We start from the raw sequence: 14650 nt of genomic DNA on the forward strand, positions 1-14650 counted from the left end.
TTTTTGCATTATTGCACCACTAGTTTATCATTCTAGTTATGGCAGAAAGCTGTATCTTTAGCTATTAAATCTTGTTCTCTTTTCAGATTCTTCAGTTACAACTTCAGCAATTATTTTTAAGTATAGTGATGACTGTTATTTCATTATCAACATGACAATCATCTAATGGTAAAAATAAATCATTGCATTTTCTGAAGATCATTACATGTTACAAATGTGACAGTTAAGCAAAATTTATGATGACATATGAAATATAATCCAGCAACCTAGAAAGTCTGCTTTTAAAGAAATATTTATACTATGCCAGTATTAGTGAAACGTGTCTGAATGCACTCTTAGACCTTTTGCTGTGGGGATACTGTAAAAGTGCTGAGATTAGTAATGGAAGCAGGACATGAAAGTGAGGTGGAGATGATTTAGTATTGTTTAAGTATCCTGTTAAATTCACTGAAAGTTATTCATTGTGGATTCTTCATTATTAATGACTCACTGAGGGTCTATGGAAGAAAAAAAACTTTAGTAATGTGTATTACTGAAATTGCTTTATTTTTTAAAACAAAGTTAACATCTTGCTTTTGTACATGAAACAACCCTACATCTAAAAAAAAGTCCACAAAGGATTATTACAATTAAAAACAGCTAATTTGAAGTAAACATACTCAACCAAGCATTCTTTCTAATTTAACATTTCTTTTCATAGAAACTGATAATAGCAATGGAAGATTTTTCTGGATAAACATAAGCATGACCTGGAGCAGCGCACAGAACTACTGTCAAGTGTACTACACAGACCTGGCAAGCATTAGAAATGAGAGTGAAAATAATGCAGCAATGGAGAAAATACAAAACATTACCTCCTGGATTGGTCTATTCAACAAGCCCTGGAAGTGGTCTGATGGGCAGGACTTCACATTTCAAAACTGGACTCTTCAACAAGCAAAAAAATATCAAAACAATGAAATCTGTGTAAAAGTAACAAACAATGGAGATTGGAAGGCAATTGATTGTAGTACTCAGCAGCCCTTCATCTGCTCAGAACGTAAGGGTCTTTGTTTTTTGAAGTTAAAATGTTATTTTGCACATATGTTTACAAAAATTAACAGATAATACCAAGTTAGATACCAAAATGAAAAAGTATATTCATTAATTTCACTTTTATAGTATAGTGATATACTCTTTAGATCTTAACATGTGTTTTGTCTTGGTAGAGTTCTATATTACTCTACTTTCCCCTTTTGTATTATTAATATGTAGCCTTTGTCAGAATGCCTCAAATCTCTCAGACTTACCACTGTTTATAAGGTATTGTACCATATCATTTCTCCCCACCTTCTCTTCTACATATAACCTCAGGCAATTAGGTGTAGTAAAAGACAAGCAGGAGTTAAGTTACAATTTAAATAATGTATTATTGATAATATTCATGAATAATAACAATATGCAAAGTACAAGTGAATACTGACAACCATATCTTTGTATATAATACGCTACCGTGGCTGTTCATCTATCCGTCCAGGATTTTAAATCACCTGTAGCTCACAAACCGTTTGATCTATTGATCTGAAATTTGGTACACATATACTACGTGACGTATACTGTCCACTTTCATGGTGATGATTGACCTGTAATGTTATTCCTCTTTTTATTTAAATTTTATTTATTGTAGAATCCGCTCTCGGCAGCAGCCAGCAAGGCGACCGTGTGGTACATGCATACGGGCGCTGTTCTCATTCCCTACCACCTTCGCTGTCACTTCCCCTACCTCTTCATATCTTAAATCAGGCACACAGACTTGTTAGTTACTTTAAATGTCTCATTTTTGGTCAGCTTTCTTCAGAAAATGCTGCATGCCTGTATCATTATGGCTGCTGACCTGTGCTCTTCATTGTGTTGTCCTTTACAGTTCATGGTGTGTGAGATGCTCCTTCATCAGTTGGTAAGAGAGAGAGAAAGAGAGTGTAAAAGCAGGCAAATATATAGATTCTCTGTCCAATGTCTAGAGTACCATTAATCAAAATAGTTTCAGTCCCCTTTATTTGTAAGTGTTGTATATAAATAGATAAAAATGGACAACCAAGTGCAATCATGAATCAAGTATGAAGGATGACAAGTTCTGTTTCAAATGCAAATTCAAAACACAGTTTGCTGTGATGACATGATGTTGTCTTGACAAAGCATTTGTAATACATTATACAGGCAGGTTACATATGAGATAGGGACTGTAGGTTTGTACTTAAAATGAATTTGTATGTAAGTCGGAACAGGTACATTATTTTAATAAATGCTGTTGTTGACTGACTTTAACCAAATGCTCTGCCAATGAATGATGGAGTTTCAAATCTTTCTGACCTTTTTATTATTTCTACTTTATTTTCAATGGTGATGGTTTTTTTCTTCTTTACTATATCACCAGCACTTGCATCAGATTTGTGTTTCAGAGACATTCTTGAAGGGTGAAGATAAAATTTAAGATGAGCTCTTCTGCACAGCACTGTACATGTTATCACAACAGGAAGGCACCAGTCGTCGACACATCTGATGTATAGGGTGGTCCAGATCTAATTATGCAATTTTCATTACTCTATAACTTATTCAGTTTATTACATAGAAAATCACCTGCAAAAACCCCAGACCATCGAGAAGTGTGTGAACTGACGACATGGAGAATCGTCTTCACAGAGAATTGGAATCGTCCCCACATAAATCAAAGTCATCTAGACAATCTGGATCTGCATAATTAGATCTGGACCACCCTGTACTGACAAGAGATAACTTCCTGCTATGTGTGTAACAGTACAAGCAAGCTTGCTATTGAGAATGAATGGGGGCAGTGAGGGGTGGTTCACCAGCCCACCTCACAGTCACCTCCACTACAGTTTGCTGCCTACAGTGTCCACCACACCACCACCCCCATTTAACACGCAGCCATCTGAGGCACACTACAATGCTACCCCCTGCCTCCACGATCACCCTGGCCTCCGTTCAGCCACAAACAGGTCACCACTTGCAGCATTACCAGCTGCCCACTGAGAATGAGCGGGCAGCCGTGTATGGTGGGCGGGCAGTGAAACCGCTTGCTGGCGGGAACTGCCTGAGGGATGCTACACTGCGCGAAGATAACGGAGCGGCAGTTTCTGAGGCGCATGCGTCGCAGCTGCGGCCCCGTTCATATGTTGTAGGTCAGATGTCCGTAACCTGGGGACTACTTGTATACAATAATGATTATAAATAAAAATAATAAAACAAAAAAATGTCAATTAACTCTTGGTTTAAATGTTCTCTTACCTTTAACGGCTGAGATCATTTTCCTGTTGAAGTGTGGAGCATTCACACACTACTGAAATTAATTTCTGTCTGTACCTCATCATTTTTTTTTTAGTGCTCGGTCTGCACTTTAGTGGGCACGTGATGCTACTGCTTCATGGATCCAGCTTTTGTTCCAATCCCACACTTGGTTGTTGTGTGTGGAGTTTGCATTTTCTCCCTGTCTTTTTCTTCCAGTGGTGATTCCAAATAGGACTTGGTGATGGATTGGCTGGTAGGACAAGCTCCAATCCACCTTCCCAAAAGAACTCTGAATTGGATTAAATAAATTCAGGAATTGAATATCAATGACTGCATCCCACTGAAAAAAGTATTTGTCAAAATGGTGTCTAAACTTATTATTTCCTATAGAGAGTAAAGCTTTAATGTAAGAAATCAGATCAAGCCAAAAACATTTAAGACACTTGAAAATAAACTTATTCTGATACATCAGACATTTTTACATTGCAAGATAGCTTACTGACTGTTGGCATTTTCAGGTGTTTGCTAATTATAGAAGAATGCTGACTCTAATTTTTCAACCAATTAACTTTATTTTTGAACTAACTGATCGTTACTTTATGTAACACTTTTTCATGTATTAGCAGAAGCACTTAAAGCAATCAAAAACTTTATACCAAAGGGGAAGACCTGACACCAGAATCAGTGCAGTACCTTTCAGGACAAACACTATAACACAATGGTTTCAAACATTGTCAAAGAAAAGTTAATAAAAGAGCAGAAACTAAATGAAGTTATATAAATGGATGAGCATAGTCTTGCATGAAGAGCCCAGCCTTTGTGTATTCACTTGGAAGACACAGTTAGGGAGATGCACTGTCTCTGTAAAGCAGTGATACAGTAAGAGCTGGGGAATCAACAAAAGGATGAAATGGTAGCATCTATACTAATAAAAGGCAAAGCCCTCACTGACTGACTGACTGACTTACTCACTGACTCATCACTAATTCTCCAACTTCCCGTGTAGGTAGAAGGCTGAAATTTGGCAGGCTCATTCCTTACAGCTTACTTACAAAAGTTAGGCAGGTTTCATTTCTAAATTCTTCGCATAACCGTCATAACTGGAACCTACTTATGTACATATATTCCGGCCATAGCCTGCAGCTCGGTTGCCGTGTGAGGCAGAGTTGCGTCCCTCATCATCACGCCTCCCACGTAATTGAGTGCCTGCCCATATAAGGCTGTCCGTCAGCGGCAATCCAATAGAAACACTCTGCTGCCGAGCGGCTCACGTGAACTGACTGTGAACGCAGTATGCAGACAAAAAGCAACGGCTCCAAAGAGCGCTGAACAAAAAACACATTACACAATTGAGAAGGCAGCAAAAGAATATGAAGTTAGTGACGTATACAAGCATATTCACAAGTGCAGCTACTGCGGAAACAAAGCACGGTGTAAACCTTAAGTTTAAATTAAGTTCACAGACACGCTGCCGCTGGCGTTTGTCATGCCTACGACGAATATGATATTCGCGAGATACAAGTTTAATGAGAAGATGCATTGCTGGGTCTTAGCTAACATTGCACGAGATAGCACATGCACAGCTGAGAACCTTTGATGCATGTACTCCGAGCGGCTCACGTGAACTGACTGTGAATGCAGTACGCAGACAAAAAGCAACAGCTCCAAAGAGCGCTGAACAAAAAATGCATTACACAATTGAGAAGGCAGCAAAAGAATATGAAGCGAGTGACGTATACAAGCAAATTCATAAGTGCAGCTACTGCGGAAACAAAGCACATGGTGGAAAAAGTCAATGTCCAGCTGAAGGAAGACAGTGTAAAAAAAACCCGTGCATGCAGTGTGTGATGTCTCAAATAAAGAGGATGACGAGCTGTTTATTGATGCAGTAAGAAAGGAATCGAAGAATTAATCCTGTTATCTTTACAACGGTTGACAAACACGGAATGTATCTTGAACACAACACATCCCCCAAATAAGAACCTGATTGAAAGAAATAATGATAATGAAATCCTTGTTGACAGCAACACTCATAACAGTCACAAAACAATTACATTGACAATCATGTTACGTTATTTTAAAATGTTCCTTTCTTTTTCATAACTTTTTCACACTACTTCTCCACTGCAAAGTGCGGGTATTTTGAGATATATATATATACTAGCAAAATACCCGCGCTTCGCAGCGGAGAAGTAGTGTGTTAAAGAAGCAATGAAAAGAAAAGGAAACATTTTGAAAATAACGTAACCTGATTGTCAATGTAATTGTTTTGTCACTGTTGTGAGTGATGAGTGTTGTTGTCATATATATATATATATATATATATATATATATATATATATATATATATATATATATATATATATATATACACACACACATAAACATATATATATATACATATCTATACATATACACATATATACATACATATATATCTACATATATACACACACATATATACACACAAATACATATATATATATATATACATACATACACACACATATATAAACATATATATACATATACATACATATCTACATATATACACACACAGCCATTTCGTATCAGTGCAATACGCTGTTTGTTAAAACGGTTGACTCCCACTCTTACGTGCAATAACAAATCAAATCATTCAGTTGTCTTTGCTCATATGTCATTTTAGAGCTGGACGCCTTGCATCTTTTTTTGGCCACAAGTTCGTTTCTGTTTGGTGTGAGGTTCTGTGTTGTGGAGATTCTCAGGATGGATTGCAGGTGCTCATCAGTGAGGCGACTCCTGTGTGCTGTTTTGTTAGTCTTTATCACTGAGAAGAGCTTCTCACACAGATATGTGCTACCAAACATGCACAAGGTTCGAGCAGCATGTAGACGGACTTTTTTTGTTCTTCAAAGTCACCAAAGCGCCGTGCAAACTCAGTGCTAATAACTCTAGCTTCGCTAAGCGCTGCATTATGGGATCTGTAGTTTATTGTGTTACCAGCGCTTCATATATCCGGGCTTTAATAACAATAATACAGTATATAAAATGATCTCGGGCCGGATATAATTACGCCGGGCGGATGTGGCCCGCCCTTGAGTTTGACACATATGGACAAAATAGAACTTGAAAAGATATATTTTTCAAATGTGATCGCGCAATTCAGATAGAGTTGACGCAAGACTACAGCCTGCATGCCTCAATGAGTCATCCTCCCTCGCTCTTACTTTTTACCGCTCATCTAATGAATACACTGAGTATGGCTTTACCAAAACAATCATTGATGGCGAATAAAGTATCCATTATTCGAGTATGTAGAGCGGGATATATATATATGTATACATATATATATACCCGCGATCGCAGCGAGAAGTAGTGTGTTAAAAAGGTAGAAAAGAAAAGGGAACATTTTAAAAATAACGTAACATGACTGTCAATATACAGTATTTGTTTTGTGAGTGTTACTGAGTGTTGCTGTCATCAAGGATTTGATTATCATTATTTCTTTCAATCAGGTTCGTATTTGGAGGATGTGTTGTGTCCAAGTTACATTCCGTGTTTGTCAATCGCTGTAAAGATGACAGGTTTCATTCATCGATTCGTTTCTTACTGCATCAATAAACAGCTCGTCTTCTTCTTTATCTGAGACCTGACACACTGCATGCACGGGTTTTTTACACTGTCTTCCTTTAGCGGACATTGACTTTTTCCACCGTGTGCTTTGTTTCTGCAGTAGCTGGATTTATGAATATGCTTATCAGACGCTTCATATTTTTGCTGCCTTTTCAATTGTGTAATTCGGTTTTGTTCAGCTCTTTGGAACTGTTGCCTTTTATCTCTGCACTGCGCCAGTTCACGTGAGCCACTCGGTGTACTTGCATCGAAGGTTCCCAGCTGTGCTGGTGCCATCTCGTGCTATGTCCATAGCTTTATTTAATGTTACCTTAGTCCTGGCACTTAAAACTTTCTCTCGCAGTTTCGCTGAGTTTGTGTCAAACACCACCCTGACCATCTCATCTTCCTCTCCATAAGCACAGTCCTTCACCCGTGAATATTTACCCGTGGCAGTTTGCTATTGGATTGCCGCTGACGGACGGCCTTATATGGGCAGGCACTAAATTACAAACGCCAGCGCAGCCTGTCTATGAACTTAATTTAAAGTGTAGGTTTACATCGCTTTGTTTCCAGTAGCAGAACTCATGAATATGGTTGTATATGTCACTCGCTCGCTTCTTATTGTTTCGCTGCCTTCTCAATTATATAATGCATGTTTTCTTGAGCGCTTTTTTGAGGTCTTCCTGGTTTTCTATGTACTGCGTGATTACGTGGGAGGCGTGATGATGTCATATGAAACTCCGCCCCCACGGCGTTGAAGCTCATCTCCATTACAGTAAATGGAGAAAAACTGCTTCCAGTTATGACCATTACGCGTAGAATTTCGATATAAAACCTGCCCAACTTTTGTAAGGAAGCTGTAAGGAATGAACCTGCCAAATTTCAGCCTTCCACCCACACGGGAAGTTGGAGAATTAGTGATGAGTCAGTGAGTGAGTCAGTGAGTGAGTGAGTGAGTGAGGGCTTTGCCTTTTATTAGTATAGATATATACATATACAGTACAGGCCAAAAGTTTGGATACACCTCCTCATTCAATGTGTTTTCTTTATTTTCATGACCATTTACATTGGTAGATTCTCACTGAAGACATCAAAACTATGAATGAACACATGTGGAGTTATGTACTTAACAAAAAAAGGTGAAATAACTGAAAATATGTTTTATATTCTAGTTTCTTCAAAATAGCCACCCTTTGCTCTGATTACTGCTTTGCACACTCTTGGCATTCTGTCTATGAGCTTCAACAGGTAGTCAGCTGAAATGGTTTTCACTTCACAGGTGTGCCTTATCAGGGTTATTTAGTGGAATTTCTTGCTTTATCAATGGGGTTGGGACCAGCAGTTGTGTTGTGCAGAAGTCAGGTTAGTTGGACGATCATTTATTTTTCAACAGGACAATGACCCCAAACACACCACAAGGCTGTGTAAGGGCTATTTGACCAAGAAGGAGAGTGATGGAGTGCTGTAAATGGCCATGAAAATAAAGTAAACACATTGAATGAGGAGGTGTGTCCAAACTTTTGGCCTGTACTATATATATATATATATATATATATATATATTGTGGAGGACTGTCGGCTTCATACTCCGGTCCTCCCCCCCAGGCCGCCAGGAGGAGCTCTCCCGACAGCAGGATCGTACCCCGACTTCCAGCAGGGCATCATGGACCTTGGAGTGTTTTTACACAGCCCTGCTGGATACCTTGGGGGCCGTAGGGGGCTCGTGGGCTCATCTGTGCCCTATAACCCGGGAGTACGTCACGGTCACGTGACAGGAAGAAAAAACATGCTCCCGGGTTGAAGAAAAGGACTGTTTACCCTGACCCGGAAGGAATAAGGAACTGAGGACTGATTGGGCAGGAACACCTTCGGGTCAGGGTGAATAAAAGGACTCTGGGAAAACCCCGACAGTGAGCTGAGCGGGGTTGAAGGATGGCAACGCATCTGGGAGCTGGAGGATTGGTTTATTGTGTTTATTTATGAGTATAGTGGTGGAGAGTGCTTTGTACACTGTGGAGATTAAATAAAGTCAACTTGAGGACTTTTACCTGGTGTCTGGAGTCGTGGCTAGGGGTTCATGGGAGCGAGAGTGCCCCCGACTGTCACAACTGGTGTAGTCGGTAGGATTTCAGTCGGTCTATTTGGGTCAGAACCAGCATAAAAAAATAAATATTGTGTGGCAGACAACCCAGGAGGGTCGATGACTGAATGGTTAGGGAATGGAGCAAACAGTGCCTGATTATCCCGGGAGCCTGGCACTTCCGCCACACCAGGAAGTGCCGGGGGGAGGACGACAGGGAACACCCGGACGGCTTCCGGGTGCGCAGCCGGCACTTCCGCCACACGGGGGTGTGTCCACGGGAGATTGCCAGGAAGCAGCTCCTATAAAAGGGGCCGCCTCCCTCCAGTCATTAGCGGAAGTTGGGTGGAAGAGGACGGAGCTGGAGTGAGGTCTGGAGGCGGCCAGGAGAAAGAGAGGCACAGGACTGTGTGGCCTGGACATTGGGGGAATCGGTAATCGAATCACTGGGGTTTGTGACTGCACTAATTTGTAAATATTGTACAAATAAACGTGTGTTGGGTGGAACAATGTTGTCCGTCTGTGTGTGTCCGGGCCAGCGTCACTATATATATATATATATATATATATATACATATACACATACACATATATATATATACACACATATATATACTGTATATATATGTGTATATGTATGTGTGTATATATGTAGATATGTATATGTGTAGATATATGTATATATATGTGGATCTATGTGTATATATGTATATATGTATGTGTATGTAGATATGTATATACAGTATAAATGGATCTATGTGTGTGTATATATATATGTATACTAGCAGAATACCCACGCTTCGCAGCGAGAAGTAGTGTGTTAAAGAAGTTATGAAAAAGAAAAGGAAACATTTTAAAAATAACGTAAGATGATTGTTAATGTAATTGTTTTGTCACTGATATGAGTGTTGCTGTCATATATATAGACACAGACACATACACATACATATATACAGTATATATACATATACATATATATGCATATATATACATATACATATATATACATATACACATATATACATATGCATATATAGCAAAATACCCACGCTTTGCAGCAGAGAAGTAGTGTGTTAAAGAAGTAATGAAAAAGAAAAGGAAACATTTTAATAATAATGTAACATGATTGACAATGTAATTGTTTTGTCATTGTCATGAGTGTTGCTGGCATATATATATATATATATATATATATATATATATATATATATATATATATATATACACATATATATATATATACACATATCTACATATATACAGACACACATTTACATACACCTATATCTATCTATCTATATATGTATATCTATATCTATAGCTAACTTATATATCTATCTACATGTATATATCCATCTATCTATATAATCTATATATCTATATCTATCTATCTATTTCTGTATATCTATATATATATATATATATGTATATATATATATATATATATATATATCTATACTAATAAAAGGCAAAGCCCTCACTCACTCACTCACTCACTCACTCATCACTAATTCTCCAACTTCCCGTGTAGGTAGAAGGCTGAAATTTGGCAGGCTCATTCCTTACAGCTTACACACAAAAGTTGGGCAGGTTTCATTTTGAAATTCTACACCTAATGGTCATAACTGGAAGGTATTTTTCTCCATTAACTGTAATGGAGTTGAGCTGGAATGACGTGGGGGGCGGAGTTTTGTGTGACATCATCACGCCTCCCACGTAATCACGTGAACTGACTGTCAACGCAGTGCGTAGAAAACCAGGAAGACCTCCAAAAGCGCTTAAGAAAACATGCATTTTATAATTGAGAAGGCAGCGAAACAATAAGAAATGAGCGAGTGACATATACTACCATATTCATGAGTGTTGCCAGCTCGGAAAGAAAGCAAGGTGTAAACCTAAATTTTAAATTAAGTTCATAGACAGGCTACCGCTGGCGTTTCACATACCCACAGGTAATGCGGGATACAAGTTTAATGAGAGGACGAGGATATAAACGAGTTTTGATCACTTTGTAACTAAGTTAAAATTGTAGGTGAAGGGGTGTGCTTATGCAAATTCGAGACTGTGTTTGTGGGGATTGACAGTTAAGGCGGTGGGGAGTCACGTCATCATCTCCCCTCCCACCTCATTTTGCTCTGAGCTGAGCTCTGCGGCTAACGCTGTCTTCCGAAGCAACTTCGTCAGACTGCCACCAAATACTCACAGAAAAATCCACAAGTTAATACACACGCTGTCTCCAAAGTTTCTACACACTGAATCCTCCAGGCACTACTTACAAAAGGTCACATTGACAATCGTGTTACGTTATTTTTAAAATCTTTCCTTTTCTTAGCACAAGCACAGCTGAGAAGCTTGATGCATGTGCTCCATAACGTTAAAAATAATGCATTTAATCACACTTTGCATTACAAGCAAAGGGGAGCTTTTGTCAATGCATGATTTCCTGATACACGGATTACATTGATCAGCGCATCACGATTCATTTTACCCTCGCACCACCTTAGTTTGAGAAGAAGTATGAAAAAATATGAGGTTAACACAGAAAACAGATCACCAATTCAAGCTTTATGAATAATCGATTCACCATCAATAATTGTTTTGGTAAAGCCATCCTCCTTCCATTTTATAATTTTTCCGCCACTAGCCATGATTAAATGAATGGTAAAAAAGTAAGAGCAAAGCGAGGGTGACTTATTTAGGCAGGCATATATATGACAGCAACACTCATGACAATGTCAATCATGTTACGCTATTATTAAAATGTTTCCTTTTCTTTTCATTACTTCTTTAACACACTACTTCTCCGCTGCGAGAGGCGGGTATTTTGCTATATATATATATATATATATGAATGACCTCCAAAGAGCGCTGAGACTTTTGATATCATGAACGTGTCTACAAACTGGGGTCTCCTGCCCAGCAAAAGTCGAGCAGCCAGCGCGCGTGCATAGCTGTGCCGGCCTTTGAGACGCTGACTGCGCTTCTGCCTTAAGTCAAAGTGAGCACTTTTCATTTTTTTCATCCTCCCCCTCCGCTATAGCCCAGACAAGTGCAAACACGGGACCCCTTTTCTACACCACGGCAAAATAATATTAAGGCGATTCACACTTTCTTTTGCACGTATACGATTATCAGGTCCCACACGAGTGCAGGAATGACAGTTCCATCACAGCCGATTAATGGCGGGACGTCTCAGCAGTCTACACAAGACCCACCGCGACTGTCCCCAAAAGGCAATCATAATGTCAGCGAACACATCTCTCTATACTATATAAAAGAAAAAGGCAACTTTCCTTTCTTTACAACTTTTTTCCTTTTATCCCAAACCAAAGCCTTTCTCTTAACACTGCAGAGGACACAAAACTAATTTTCTTTAAATGCCGGTAAGGCACATTACCAGAGGCACAAATTTGAACGTTCACATAGAAAATGTAATTTCAATGTACCTGTACTTCTTAAAACGTTAATGTTTTACTGTTTAATAACTTATAGACTATAATTTATTATTTTTCCCTTGCACTCAGTGACCAAACCTATACACACACATATAGACACATACAAACATACACACAAGTATATGTATGTGTATATATACACACACACACATACATACATACATACATACATACATACATACATACATACACACATATATATAATTTGTGTGTGTGTATGTATGTATGTGTGTGTATATATGATGTAGATAGGTATGTATGTATATATATATATATATATGTGTATATGTAGATATGTATATAGATATGTAGATATGAAGATATGCATGTGTATATATGTATATATATATATATATATATGTATGTATGTATGTATGTATGTATGTGTGTGTGTGTGTGTGTGTGTGTATATATATGACAGCAGAAATCCAAGCTGTGAGAAAACAGTAAAAAGGAGGCGTGTCAGACGACGTGGTACATTTTCTGATGCAGCTGCCGAAAACAACTTCGTGACGCTGCCGCCAAATACACAAAACAATTACTTTGACAATCATGTTACATTATTTTAAAATGTTTCCTTTTCTTTTTCATAACTTCTTTAACACATGACATCGCTGTGAAGCGCGGGTATTTTGCTATATATATATATATATATATCACAGCGACACTCATAACAGTGACAAAACAATTACATTGACAATCATGTTACGTTATTTTCAAAATGTTTCCTTTTCTTTCTCTTTTCTTCTTTAACACACTACTTCTCCGCTGCCAAGCGCGGGTATGTATATATATATAGATAGATAGATATATATATATATAGATAGATATGAGAACAACATATATATATATATATATAGATACATAGATATATATATATATATATAGATAGATATGAGAACAACACTCATATCAATGACAAAACAATTACATTAACAACCATGTTACGTTATTTTAAAATTTTTCCTTTTCTTTTTCGTACCTTCTTTAACACACTACTTGTCCGGCATGCGAAGCGCGGGTATTCTGCTAGTCTATATATATATATTTATATATATATATATATATATATATATATATATATATATACACACATATCTCCTTTGGGGTGCGAGGAGCTGTTGCTGGGGGTCTGGGGGTGCCAGAATCCACTGAGGAAGAAAAATTTAAAACATTATTTGTACAAAATCTTAATTTATCTATCCATTCCTAAATAATTAAATGGGTAGGCTATTTCGTATCAGTGCAATATGCTGCTTGTTAAAACGGATGACTCGTAATCTTACGTGCACTTAGTGCTGCGTGGGTATTATGAACTATCGTATTTGTTCAAGTTCTATTTAAATTTTAAATATAAGTAATTTTTATTTGGTCGACAGAAATATGTTTAGTAGGAATGAAAGTTAAATTTAATTATCATTGCATAAATTTTTCTTCACCATAGAAATTTAAAGACTAAATCCAACTTCCATTCCTACCAAAGATATTTCTGGCGACTAAATAGAACCTACTGTAGTATATCCAAATTCGAGCTATTGAGCTGTCGCCTGCCTGCCTGCGTCATCCTCGCTTCGCTCTTACTTTTTTTCCGTTCATTTAATCTTGGCTAGTCGCGGAAATATTATAATATGGAAGGAGGATTACACCGAGTATGGCTTTACCAAAACAGTCATTGATGTCGAATAAAGTATCTATGATTCCTAAAGCTTAAATTGGTGATCTGGTTTTCTGCGTTAACCTCATATTTTTTCATACTTCTTCCCAAACAGGGGTTGCGAGAGTAAAATGAATCATTAAGCGCTGATATATATATATTGAATATATTGAAATAGTTTTACTATCAAATAATGCAAACAGTACACGCACGCGCTTCACCTAATTCTGGGCTCATCAGGCAGTACACACGCACTGCACCCACTCTCGGAATCGAACCTAAGACGTCAGCGCTAAAGGTGAAGCCTCTCATGTTGTGCTATGGTGTGTGGGTCGTTTATTTGACAGTATTGTAGATCAGGATATATATATATATAACTTTTGAGAATGCAACGTATAGTTTTGTCCAGGAGGAAAGCAATGTTGCCTCAAATCAATGGCAACCTTTTGTAGGGTGTGTCCCTGAGACTTATTAATTGTCATAGCGAAGCAGAGCCTTACTGGAAATCTGAGGCATTTCAATTCAAATGGGAGATCAGAGGGTATAATGGTGATGCCAGCAATACATTCAGAGTGTGGCG

General features: G+C 38.1%; 1 protein-coding gene across 1 annotated transcript in view; it reads left to right on the forward strand.

The window, feature by feature from the left end:
* The window catches only part of LOC120519254 (macrophage mannose receptor 1-like), an 83844-nt gene that overhangs the window by 46806 nt on the left and 22388 nt on the right, over positions 1-14650 (forward strand). The window contains exon 4 of the mRNA XM_039742401.1: positions 701-1039. Within this exon, the coding sequence (XP_039598335.1) occupies positions 701-1039 (339 nt within the window). The remainder of the gene's footprint in view (positions 1-700; positions 1040-14650) is intronic.

Source organism: Polypterus senegalus, unplaced genomic scaffold (assembly GCF_016835505.1).
Source record: "Polypterus senegalus isolate Bchr_013 unplaced genomic scaffold, ASM1683550v1 scaffold_1956, whole genome shotgun sequence".
In the NCBI taxonomy this organism is placed as follows: Eukaryota; Metazoa; Chordata; class Cladistia; order Polypteriformes; family Polypteridae; genus Polypterus; species Polypterus senegalus.